The 13,208-nt window shown below is 41.8% G+C and overlaps 1 protein-coding gene across 1 annotated transcript in view; it reads right to left on the bottom strand.

Moving 5' to 3' along the window:
* Nucleotides 1–583: 583 nt before the first annotated feature.
* LOC135913391 (replication protein A 14 kDa subunit-like) overlaps nucleotides 584–13,208 on the bottom strand; it is a 60,778-nt gene continuing 48,153 nt past the window's right edge. Inside the window, exon 4 of the mRNA XM_065445984.2 lies at nucleotides 584–880. Coding sequence (XP_065302056.1) covers nucleotides 804–880 — 77 coding nt within the window. The 3' untranslated portion in view covers nucleotides 584–803. The remainder of the gene's footprint in view (nucleotides 881–13,208) is intronic.

Below are 13,208 nucleotides of genomic sequence, written 5' to 3'. Positions count from 1 at the left end.
GCCACCAGCTCAGCAAGAATCTTTGATGCCGTGTCCCTCGAATTGCACAATGTGGATCGCTCCGTGTGCTTCAACCAACTTTCCCTTTGAATGCTGCCAGTTCTGTGTTGATGATCTAGCAGTTTTCCGCACGCAAAAATTTTTTTTCTGCCAAAAGGAGACGTGCAGTCATATTGATACCTATCATGTATGCCTGTTCCAAATTTATGGTATCAATAATACACGCTTTATGACCTGTCCTTGTATTCTTCCGCAGCTCCAGTTGGCGTGGCACACTCCATAGCTTCCACTCCAGTGCAGACTTGGTGAGACAGAACAGAGTATTTTTCTTTCTCGCATGGGAGCCAGAACCGCGAAAATTGCGAGTAAAGAGTATTTCGTTGTATTTCAAAGTTCCTACATCCGATTCTTCCACGCGTTGTCATAATTCATTCTGCCTTTTTATATGCTGAGAATATATTTAGAGAAAGTATGGTAGCTTTCAAAAAATGCTGTAGAGCTTTACACTGCATTATTTACTGTGGGATTTATCCCAGCTGATATCCTTTAAAAATAAAAAGGTAGAACAAAATGCAGCCGAACATTTAATGGATATATGAACAAAATTTATTGGGTTCCTTGTTTTACTTCGTCTTTTTGTTTTTTCAGATGAAAAAAACATGAGCACAAATTTTATTTATTACTGTTGAAACTGCAAAAAAAAAAAAGAAGTTCTAGTACAAACACAGGGCTGACAGGTGCTTCCACATGAGTAAGGTATGCTGAAAATAAATCTAAAGATAAAATTCCAGGACTGCATGATGCTATGCCGAGGCCATGGTTGGGTAATAATCCTTGACATTCTGTATAGTCTCAACAACAGCATTGTAAGTGGCCATGTCTGGAAATAGAAAGAGACCACAATTGAGGGCAAGTGCAACAATAAATGGCAATGTCACTACAAGACCCACTCTTATCAGATGCATTCACACACTCACATTAAACTGGACACCCTCAAAGAGCCATTACTGTTGATTTACAAGGACATGCTGAACTAATTTTGGCACCACTTTACCACCAGAAGCAGTATTTTTCAATGGCACTTTTTTCTTTTGCCATTGGCTTGAACACTGCCCTTATAACAAGGATTAACCCCTAGATGAGGCAGATGAAATGAGAATGCAAATTGACCTTCAATTCTCTGATGGCACTGTTTGACACACCACATTGCATCGCGGTCACATTTTCTTTATTCTACGCAGGCTTCACGTTTTACTGTTTGACATTTTGGTGCTATTTGGCAGATGTGTTTAACCTTTTTTCAGGAACCACTGTACTTCACTGCATTGCCCTGCGAAAAATGTCAAAAATCTGTGATCAGTGATAAAACAAACCGAGAATGAGAGGAGCTAGGAAGTGTAAAACATCACTAATCAGAAATGGACGAACTGCCTCAGCCTATTAGCATGCTTGCGGTGTTGCGATATGCTGCTGCCGCTGCTGCCATGTTGGTGTTGTGTCTTGTTCTCCTTGACCGTACTTGTTTTGTGAGAGAATTCCTCAGCTAGCAAGCCATGATCAAAATCTGCGATGAGTGCCAAGAGGTCTTACTTGCCGATGGAAGCCTGATGAAATACAGCAAATGCGTGCCTACCACTGAGAGGTTGTTCTGGTGGGTGAGAAGTTACTTTTAGAGGTAAAGGAGAACTGCCAATAATGCATGGTGATGCCTGAGGCACCACTACTCAAAGAGTGTTGGTGGGAAAACTGACTCATTACTCATTGCTAGTCTCATAGCCATAATGCAGAAACTCGATGCTCTCGTGAGTTTACCCGCACAAGTTGACAAAATCAAGCAATCAATTCATTTGATGTTACAAAAGTATGACGAAATATTGAACAAGCAGGTCCAACACAATAAGGACATAAATTTCCTGAAAAAGCTCGCTTGCAAATTCGAGAGTAGAGTCGCTGTCGTGCATGAAATTCAGCAGCTGAAGGCCTCCTAAATGACATAAAATGTGGAAGTAGAAGGAATAACATTGAGTGTTAAGAAATCCGCAATCCAAAAATGCAAATTTGCTTGCAAAGCTGAATGTCATATCGGAATCAGTCAGCCTGCCCGATTTGTGTGACAACATCAAACATATGCACCCACTTTCTTTCAAGCCAGGTAGAAAATCTGGAATTATTGTTCGCTTCTCATGGCAGTCACTCTGTGATAGATGGCTAGCAACACAGAAAGCCCTCATGAGTGCTAAATCACCTGTTGTAATCAATGAAAACATGTCGACACAAAATAAGGACCTTCTTCCTTATTCTCGGGGATGGGCTGCCTCGAAATATGTTGCAACAGAACTGCTTGTTGGCTTCGCTGGTGTTGCTAACTGTAAACTGCTGTAAAGAAAAGCTTTGGACAGTACTACAGGAAATCTCAATCAAAGGTAAAGAGTAAAGTTGTCAAGCTATGCAAGGCGTTCAACTTGGCCAAAGATATTAACAATCTGAGAGCTACAGCGCTAAACATATTTTTCAGTGCAAAGACGTGCAAGCCCAATGTGCCGTTTAGGAGCATCGTGAGCGAACGAGGCACGTGGCAGTTGTTACTTAGTAGGCACATTCTAAAGGTGCTAAAATCTGTTAAATTACCCTTTCTCGACAGGCAATTCACAAGACATAGTGCAGTTTCTACGAAACAAACAATCCACAGGCAACGTGTTTTCTGTGGATGTTGAGGATCTGTTTTATTCATTTCCTTATGATGCACTTTTTGTTGCGGTAAAGATATGCATGGAAGAAAGCGGTATCATAGCTTTTCAAAATACAGCTGCTGTTACACTTGAGGACTTTTTAACATTATTGGAAGCCTCTCTTATTAGTACTATCATTTGCTTTGACAAACAGCTTTTCTTGTCAAAACATGGCATTTGCATTGGTTCGTGTATTGTGCCGCTGCTGTGTAACATATTCTTATCTAGTGCCGACTGCCTGCTTGATGAGGCTTTTAAATGGGACAGCACTTCAACTATTTTAAAAGTTTTTAGGTACATGGACCATTTCTTTGAGGGCCCCTAAAACGGTTCGGACAAATTTTGTAGACGCGTAGGGTACAGGTTAAGTAGAACATTCGCACCACAATTTAAGTGAAGCATTACGTCTTAATGGAGCTACAAGCAATTGCAAGTTACCCTCCTCCCTAGCCATGCTTTTCCTCCTCAATTCGTTCACCGAGCGATCGCGGCTAAGCTCCGCCTTCACTGGTTCTGCGTTACGATGCGACGTCACATCGTCCACTTCCGGTTGTTTTGGAGCCCGACCCGCCTGTGCGAAACCTCTCCGCTAGCCGCTCGGCCGTCGACCCCAAGCGAGAGCTGTCGAAGCAGCGGGCGTTGCGAGCATTCTGGCGTAGCGTCGAACATGTCTGGTATTCTGGTAATCACACACTAGCCGAGCGTTTGAACGGAATGGTGTAAACATAAACTCAAGCTGATGAAGGAACTTTAGCGTAGATGTATGTGAGCTGCCTGATCGGTCTCCACGGTCAAGCCACTCATTGGTGCAGAGCTTAACCAGTTAAAGAAAGAGCTAATATTGCTGTAACCAAGTGTAAAACATTTTAAACATTTACAAAAACAACATGTTAACGATTACACTCCTGCGAAACATTTACACAAGCAGCAAAGAAGAATACATTTTGTTACTGCTACTGTGTGTGGTTGAGCGCTATGTCATAGAGCTCAACCACCTGGCCAGGCCCTGTCCCCTTGCGCTTCGTGTTTACCTTAATACCGGACTCGCGAAACGCTATTGCGTTAGTAATTTTCCGGTGTAAAGTGACGGCCGCAATCACGCAAATCCTGGCGCCGATCGGATAGCGGCAGTCCGATGCGCTGCAGCCAGTCCGTTCGTCTACTGGCTTGCAGAGGGACACGATGTCGCAGCTTGACATATTGCCAGACGCTACGTTTGCAGTCCACAACGCAACAAAGTCGAATCACAGCGCTCGAGAAAAGACAGACCGACACTGACGGTGGAGCTCTCATCAAAGACTGAGTGCATTGTTACGTAAGCAGACGAAACTTCCTGTGCGCCGGAAGTGCTTAAGCCTACTGAAAAACTGTTCTTGTGCATTTTCGTTATGTCAGTTTCTTTTTATAAAAACAAATTAACTAACATTCCAACTATTATGCACATCATTTGTTTACCATAGGGTTGGAAAAATTATTGATCACGCGCCCTGGTGAGCCAATCAAATAGCTCGCCCCACTGACGTCATAAGGGTGATTTCCGTCATTGGGCAGGGGCGGCTTAAAATTCCGCCAAGCAGTGTACTGCGATCGGTAGCAATGTGCATTTTTAAAACCGTATAATAAATTACACGCTTTACGCCCAGCACTTAGACGTGTCAATTAATGATCAGAAGGACCTACTCTAACGACTCAGTACATTTGTAGAAAATCGTCAAAACTGTTTCAGGGTCCCTCTAATCCTTTTTAACAGACAAGGCTCACTGAAGCGCTGCGATGATATTCTAAACATTTTCAGGGACAATGGCAAAGGGCTTTCATTTACGCATGAAATGCCACTGCTTAACACCCTGCACTTTTTTAGATCTAAGATTAAGCTTTCATGACAGGCAAGCTTGTTGGTAATATTTCCCACGTGCCAAGAAAGGGTTGCTGCCGTATAATTCATGTCATTCCAAAATTGTCAAGCGTGGGATTGCTATGCTCTGCTTGGAATCTGCCCTCAGAAAGTCGTGTACATAAACGATGCAGGCCTCGTTCATAATCAGATTAAGCGACTTAAAGCAGCACGGTTCCCTGATTTGTTGGTGACTTCAGTTACCGAAAGCCTTTTACAGAAGGTTAAAGGTACAAGTGCCACACGGGAGGATGAAAGTGCCAGAACCATAAGACCTGCAGTAATTCCTAATGTTCATAAGGTCTCCCATAACCTCAAGAAGGTCGCAGGCCGGTATGGTGTACCCATTGCCTTTTCTGCCCCCATCAAACTGCGTCGAATCTGTTCAAGAACCACTCGTGAAGAAACCGGTTCGCAAGGCTGTGGCAAGAAGCATGGTACGTCCTACGGGAGATGTGCTACAGGCGTGGTGTACGAAATTCCCCTTGAGTGCGGCAAGTCCTACATAGGACAGACTGGACACTGCATAAATGAACGAGCCAGGGAACACAAACTAAATCTAATGAAAGATGGCGTGGCACATTTGCTAGTGCACTGCAAGGCCTGCATGTGCAACCCACGTTTTTCTGAGATTAGGATTCTTGGCAGAAGGAGATCTCAAACAGCATGTGAGCTAATGGAAGCTTACATTAGCTTACATTAATTGCTTACGCACATTGGCACGCGCGCGGGCGGATGGCGGTCTGCCCTTTGTTCTGCAGGCGGTTTCGGCTTCTTGCGCTTGTAAAACTGATGTCTATCTTGTTACTAATCGCTCAAAGGACAACCGCTTGTTTCTTGCTGGCTTAGTGCTCACAAGGGTGCGCAGAGGAATGATGCCGCTGTGCATGCATTTCCGTTGTTTTTTTTCTTTTGAGACTCGTGAAATCTAATTGCCTCTGGTTGGCGATAAGATGAAGATTAGCGGAGGTTAGCAGATTAGCGGAACGGGCACATAACCACACAGTTTTCTTGAGTACGCGCACCTGTGCAGTTCTATTACGCTATGGATGTACATTTAGTGTAAGAGCAGGAACATTTGAGTCTTGCGAAATATTTTTGTGTGCGCATTTCCCAAGCCTTGAACAATAACAACGCATCAAATTTTCAATTCTCACAAGTTTATTTCCTTTTTTACTGTTGCTATTCAGGAATGAAGAGTACAGATATACCAACGAAAAATATTTTTTCTCGCTTTACGGTCACCCTAGAAAAATTACGGTAAAGTTATTTCAAAATAAGTCCCTAAGAAGAATTGGAATCTGAAATAAAAAGAAAATTGACCCTGGGCGGTCGCAGATGGCGAAAAAATATCGACCCTCAATGGGTTAAACAAGCCTGTCTTTGATGGCTGCACACATGCCACATAGCAGCCGTTCGGCGAGACTCTCGAGAGAAAATATCTAGGATTGTTTCCAGACAGACAGTGTCCACGGCATAGTTTTACATTGAATATTCAAAAGTCACCCCAAACGCGCGTTTTCGTGGAATTCAAGGAGCACATTTATTTTCATGAAGCTTTGAGCACCTTTGATGACCTTTAACTTAATTCAAAGGTTTCTAAAATTTATAGTAAGTGTACAAACTCTGATATTTGTCTAAACTACACAGTAGTTCAAAGTGTTCTTATAATCAATGTCTTAGATTGCTCATCTTATTGCTATCAATATTTCATTCATCTATGGCTGAAATTACCTCTGCTGATTTTATATTCGTGCTGATTTAAATTAATTCTTGGGACCTGAGCTAAACGGGCTATTAGGTGTTTCCACCTAAACTATCAATCGGCTAAAAATAAAGATGCTGGACTCGACACTTTTTAGCAGCTTGAATATTCACTTTGATTTTATAATACTGTAAGGAATGCGATACAGCCAAGCTTGGTTCCTTGGTGTCCTCTAAATTACCAGTGTTTTACCAGGCTCAAACCATTAAAGTGATTGGTGGCGTATCGTTACTTAGTGAAACAATTTTCATGTTGAGTGTACTGAAGAATTTTGCTGAGTAACAGATGAGTATGCGGTTTTATGGATTGTTTGTTATGCAAACTATTGAACTATCTTATGAAATACAAGGCCGCATAGCACATTTTGGTTATACGCTGGCAGTCGCTACGTGCCCTCTAGGAAGCGTTCTACCGCAATAGTTTTTCAACTGGTTCATTAATAGCTGAGACAAATATTTGACGTGCCATGAACACATCGTTTCAGGAGGAGAGCGCCCATGGCAACAAGGAAACTCTCTTCGCTTGCCCCATCTAGCCCCCGCAAGCGAAATTCCTTCCCTGCGCTTTCCCATACCAGAGCTGGATGATCATTTGATGCACATGACACAGGCCCAACCTTTTGTTTACGCTTTCTTGCTGTGTGGTGCACTTGCGCTGACGGTCTCGTGCGTGAGCCATTGCGTTTTTCTCGTTTCGTTCCGCACTCGGTGTTGCGTGCTGTTTGCAATAACACCTACCTGACTAGCAGTAATATAAACCAGTGCTGCACGAACACTGGGGCAGATGCAAGCAGATCACAGAGCATGAGTGCACGCTGGAACATGGTAGAAAATGAAAGTTTTGTTTTCTGTGAGCACGCGACTGCACAACATGGGCACAAGTAAACAGAATGGAAGTACGTCTTTCTTGCTATGATACAAAGTAAAACAAAGAATGCAGACATTCGGTTTGTTGCGTTTAATATTTCTCTAAACTTTGTTTCGTCTATTGAAGCAACAGATCAAATGAATAACTGCTGTTGCCTTGAATAATGCTCAGTCACATGTCACTGTGAGTGATATTACAGCACTGCAAGCTACGTAGGCGCACTTGTGCGAATGATGTCGACTCTCATGCTGGTAGTGCGGAAAAGGGCTCAGGGCACTTGATTTCAAATTTCAGCCCTTTTCACAGCGCTTAGCAGTGTGATACTATGCAGGCACAATCCCTAGTGCGCATTGTATGCACTGTGCTTGTCAGTTCAGAGTGGCCAGACCTGGTGAGGGGCTCTTTAATGCCTGCCGAACGGTAGTGTATAGTCCTTTTTAGCCTTCCTTGAAAAGTTCTGCCAGTACACATTCGACAATCGATGCGATGTTTTGTTTTCTGTGAGCACGCGACTGCACAACATGGGCACAAGTAAACAGTAGAGGTTTATGCGGCAGATATTGCGTACCAAATATTCCTAAAATATTTTAAGGATGTTTACGAAAACCTTTCCTTTGGCGAATCCCATGAGCACCCCTATCAAAAACTTGGATGCGTACCAAATATTCCTAAAATATTTTAAGGATGTTTACGAAAACCTTTCCTTTGGCGAATCCCATGAGCACCCCTATCAAAAACTTGGAAACCATGGGTAACTATCAAAAGTTCTTTAAGCGGTAGAGTTAGACAGCCTGTTGACTAACATCAACAGGCTAACTCTACCGCTTAAAAAACTTTTGATCTGTTACTATATATGCATGGCATTTTAATGCTGTCTCGGCACTAACAAGAATAACTTCTGTGGCATTCAATTGTATAGGCTTGTTTATAACAATTATTGCCCCACAACATGTAAAAATCAGAGCACTTCTGTACAGTTTAAGCGATATTTGCCTACATTTCTCAGTGTGACTTCCCAAGTAAGAAAACCTCAGTGTAACTTTTCGAGTAAGAAAATCCTGTGGCTGCAAACCTGCTGTTCAGGTGTTTACAAAAAAGGACTTTCGCACCTTTGAATTTAGATATATGGGTAGAGGTTTATGCGGCAGATATTGCGTACCAAATATTCCTAAAATATTTTAAGGATGTTTACGAAAACCTTTCCTTTGGCGAATCCCATGAGCACCCCTATCAAAAACTTGGAAACCATGGGTAACTACTGAACTTTTTGGCAAATTACGAAGGAAAGAAGCTTCATATAAATTCAATGTCTAACCTACAAGATCTTAAAATATTTAAATGATTTCATAGTAAACTGAACAATGAACTAAGTAAAGCTACACATAATTACTACTAAATGTTGTTCTCTGCCTGCACACACAACACTAGGAAAACCTGGGATGAAGTAAATTTCCTTCTGAACTGTTTACCACTCCCCCTTGAAATCTTAAGAAGGGAGTGGCTATTCTGGACTATAACCAATCTCGTTAATGTATGCATCACTGGCATGACAGGTCTAACTGACAACAGGTCTAACCTTAATACGAGTGCTTGCTGTTATATTAGCACCTGCTGCAGGGACACAATAGTTTTGAATTGCACCGATGAATATGAGGTAATTTTCAATCAGCTGAGCAGCAGCAATAATGCTTGCAATGCAGATGATGGCAAACTAAAGTTTCTAGATTTGAAATATCATAAGAAGCCAACAAACACTGACACCAAGGACAACGTGGGGGGAATTACTTGTGCTTAATAAATTAAATAAAGAAACGATAAATTAATGGAAATGAAAGTGGATGAAAAAACAACTTGCCATAGGTGGGGAACGATCCCACAACCTTCGCATTTCGCGTGCGGTACTCTACCAATTGAGCTACCACAGTGCCGTTTCCCCGTCCACTTTCTTGGGTATTTATGTTTCGTAGTAGAACCCTGGGAATGTTAGCCAGCGCCACCACTCACAGACCTTGGCAGCAGACGTGCAACTTCCTTTCTGCCGCAGGCGTCACGAGAACGTGATCTTTTCGGGTGAAGGCAACTGGTCAATAAACCCACACATGCTACTTGAAGCCATCAATGTTGTCGGATTCAAGGCCCTCCTTATGTAATAATCGAGAAGAAAGGAGATTAACCGAGGGGCCCGATTTTTATTAGTCATATCATGAGAAGCCAACAAACACTGACACCAAGGACAACATAGGGGAAATTACTTGAGCTTAATAAATGAAATAAAGAAACTATTTATTAATGGAGATGAAAGTGGATGAAAAAACAACTTGCTGCAGGTGGGGAATGATCCCACAACCTTTGCATTTCACATGCGGTGCTCTACCAATTGAGCTACTGCGGCGCCGTTTGCCCATCCACTTTCTTGGGTATTTATGTTTCCTAGTAGAACCCTGGGAATGTTAGCCAGCGCCACCACTCACGGGGGCCCCTCAATTAACCCCCTTTCTTCTTGTTTAGATTTCAAATAGACATCCTTGTACCAGTTTTGACGTGGGTGCACAATATCTGTGACAATTGGTACATTTCTAGAGAAAATGCAGATTTAACGCACTCACTTTATTAAAGGCGACAAAACCTCCACTTGTAGTTAGTTACTGTCCCATATATAGCTTACCTATCTTTTCAAGGGGGCTACCAACTTTTTTAACAAGAACCAAGTTCTCACCAACTACCAATTCGGGTTTTTAAAGTGAATGTCCACATTAGTTCAATAGTACTATAAATCATGAACTGCTACTAATGAAGATTCGCTATTATGAGATTCGTGGTATTGCATTAGAGCCGATTCGATCATACTTAGGCCATAGAAGCGAGTATGTGCACATTAACAATAACTCATTGCCGGTGCAACCACCAAAGCTAGGCGTTCTTCAGGGAAGCATATTAGGCCTGTTGCTATTCAATACCTATGTGAATAATATTGCTAATGTTGACCTGGAATCGAAATATATAATTTATGCTAATGACACTACTCTTCTATTTACATCTACAAATGGAGTAGAGCAAGTTTAAACAGCAAATTCCGTGCTGGAAGAAATATATAAATGCTGCACCAAAAATGGCTAATTACAGCAAAATCTAAAGCTGTATTATTTCAAGCAAAAATAGAAATGCAGTCTGGGAGTTAGAAATTTTAATAAACTAATCAAAAATAGAACTTGTAACATGAATTAAAATGCTAGGCATACTTTTCGATCAAGAACTTTCATGGAATGCTCACATTAGCTTTCTAGTCGGCTAACTCTCCCAGGTTGTTGGCCAACTTTACAAAGGGAAATTGCTGACTTACAACGGTTAAGATGTACAATTCATTATTCCTTAGTCGCATTAACTTCTGCAACAAATTCAAATTGACTGTTCATGCTACAGGAAAAAAATTGTTCCCTGTATCTGTAACATGCTCCATGACTTTCTCCGAGTGCCATTGTTTAAAAAACTATGTAATCAAGCGTTCCAATTTTTATAAATACTGCCTATAATACACTTTCACCAATGAATCTAACTAAAATATTAAGACTCTACAAAATAGGAAACCTAAACAGAAGCATGCCACACTACTCCACTCGTGTTCACAAATACTTGTACACGCCACATCCTCAGACAAACTACACTCTGCAGATTGGTTACAACTTTCCTAAGCCATTAAATAATAAATTAATAAATTATATTGATCATACTTCTTGTACAACTTTTTAGATAAACAAGTTCTTTGCGTCTTCAAAGTGTCAGTGTGCTTTATTTGTATGCTTGAATTAGTCTTTCTTAAATGTTTTATTATTTGTTTTTACATGAATTTACGACTATTTTTGAATTTTGAAGCATTTTTGAATTACTCCATTGCTTTAGTAAAACAACTTATTTTCTTGCTTATTTTTCTTATCTATGTGCTCGGTTTGTAGCGTTTAATAGCAATGCCTTTTCCAATGTGTATACGTATGGCGCGCTTCTGTGCAACAAATTGTTGATTGCTTTATTATTTTACCTGTTTCCATCACAATATTTCATTTTTCATCACATGCTGCTACTGATCATACCACCATGTACAGGAATCAGGGCTTTCTCAAGATCAACCTTTTTTCTTGACATCCTTTCATTTCATGTAAAACCTCATTTTTTTTACCCTCATTCTTTCGGGAAATCGGATAATTCAGACTGATCCTCTGGCGCTGGCAGGCGTACATATTATTTAATGCACTCAAACAATCAATTTGGACAATTCTCGGAGTTCGGTGAGCGCAGAGCACCGCCAATGTGCAGAAAGGGTGCAAACGTCCAACCAAAACAAAGCGGTGGAGTCTGCATTGCCATAGTTATCAGTGGATATCGTACGTGAATGCCAGCAACACCAGAACACTTCGTGCCTATTTGTGCCTGTAAAGCCTATATTCTTGCGTTTACCACAGCGCATAACACCATGTTGGCCATGTGCCTTCATAACTGCACAGGCGCCATCCACGAGCGGTGTCCATAGCCACCACGGTTTCGTCCATAGCAGTTGCGGCAAACACTAGTTTTGTTCTGAATCTGTACACGCTCGCGTTGACAGCGACTGCGGTTTCATCTGCAGCGGTTCCGGCAAACAGTAGTTTCGTTTTGACTCTACACGCGTAAGCCACATTTTTTCAAACTGTCTAGTCGCCATCTATGGTCGTGTTGACAGCGACTACGGTTTCGTCCGCAGCGGTTGCAGCAAACACAAGTTATGCTTTGATTTTTTTGTAGGGCCAAAGAATGGGACTAATGAACACAATTCCATAGATACTCTGACCTGAGTGAGTCCAATCAACTTAGAGGAACAATATGCCAATTAATAATGGGTGTTTTAACAAATGAGCAAATAAATGATGCTAATGCACAGGTCAACAGATGACCGGCGTGGTGTGTGTGGCGAGGCACAGACGTTGAGCCAGAGCCGGGACTTTTCTGCAGTGGCAGCATGAGAGGCCATGCGTGTTGCACTGTGGATCAAGTGTTGTGGTTGAGGAGAAACAGGTGACATGGCACCATATTCTGAAACGACTACATGGCACCAGAATGATCTATATAGTTTTGACTGCTTTGACAAGCGCAAGCAGGCCATCAGCTTTATTTTAATCTGTTTAGGTAATATGAAAACCCACATGTTCAGCTAGTGGTGGCGAAGGCAGCATATGTTTGTTGATAAGTTCCAGCAAAATGTATGTATTAAACAAGTTGTGCAATTTAAATTAGGCACCTTTTAAGTACGTTGAAGACATAGCAGGCCAACCAATAATTTGAATTTTGTTTGAATTAAAGTACAAGATATTGTTTGAATTATCAGGAGTTTATTGTAATGAAGAAGCGAACAGAAAACTACACATAACTGACGCTTTCCAGTTGAAGAATAGTGGTCCATCCTGTAACGTTTCTATTTGTCTAGTGCTAGGTACAATGTACCAGTGAAGCCAGTCATACCAACTAGCCTAGTTTCAAGAGATGTTCAGTGCCAGAGAGTTAAATATGCACCTCGTTGACATGGTCAGGTTGCATTCAGAGGTTGCTTACTACCGTAAAAACCGCACTATAGGTCGGACCGGAATATAGGTCGATCCCCCAACTAACGAATTCTCAAAATGAAAAAAAAAAAAAGTATTTTTGAATGGCAAAAGTACTGAAAGACATGACACCCTTACCGTGAAACAAATGCGACTCAGGGGGTTGCACAATGGTGACAGTATTTATTTAAATGCTGCTTCCATGTGCACCTGGTCAAGTTTTTAGCAGTATCGCGCGACCATCGACCCGCGTGCTTGTCAGCACCTTATTAACGGCGCTGAGCAGCGAAACAAACGAGATACGCGCATGTGTACACATGCCCTTACTTTCGCTGTTTAGCTGCTCCGTGCCGTGATGACAAGGTGCTGACAAACACGCGGGTCGA

The sequence above is a fragment of the Dermacentor albipictus genome, chromosome 1 (genome assembly GCF_038994185.2).
Source record: "Dermacentor albipictus isolate Rhodes 1998 colony chromosome 1, USDA_Dalb.pri_finalv2, whole genome shotgun sequence".
In the NCBI taxonomy this organism is placed as follows: domain Eukaryota; kingdom Metazoa; phylum Arthropoda; class Arachnida; order Ixodida; family Ixodidae; genus Dermacentor; species Dermacentor albipictus.
This window is presented reverse-complemented; position numbering and strand designations above follow the sequence as displayed.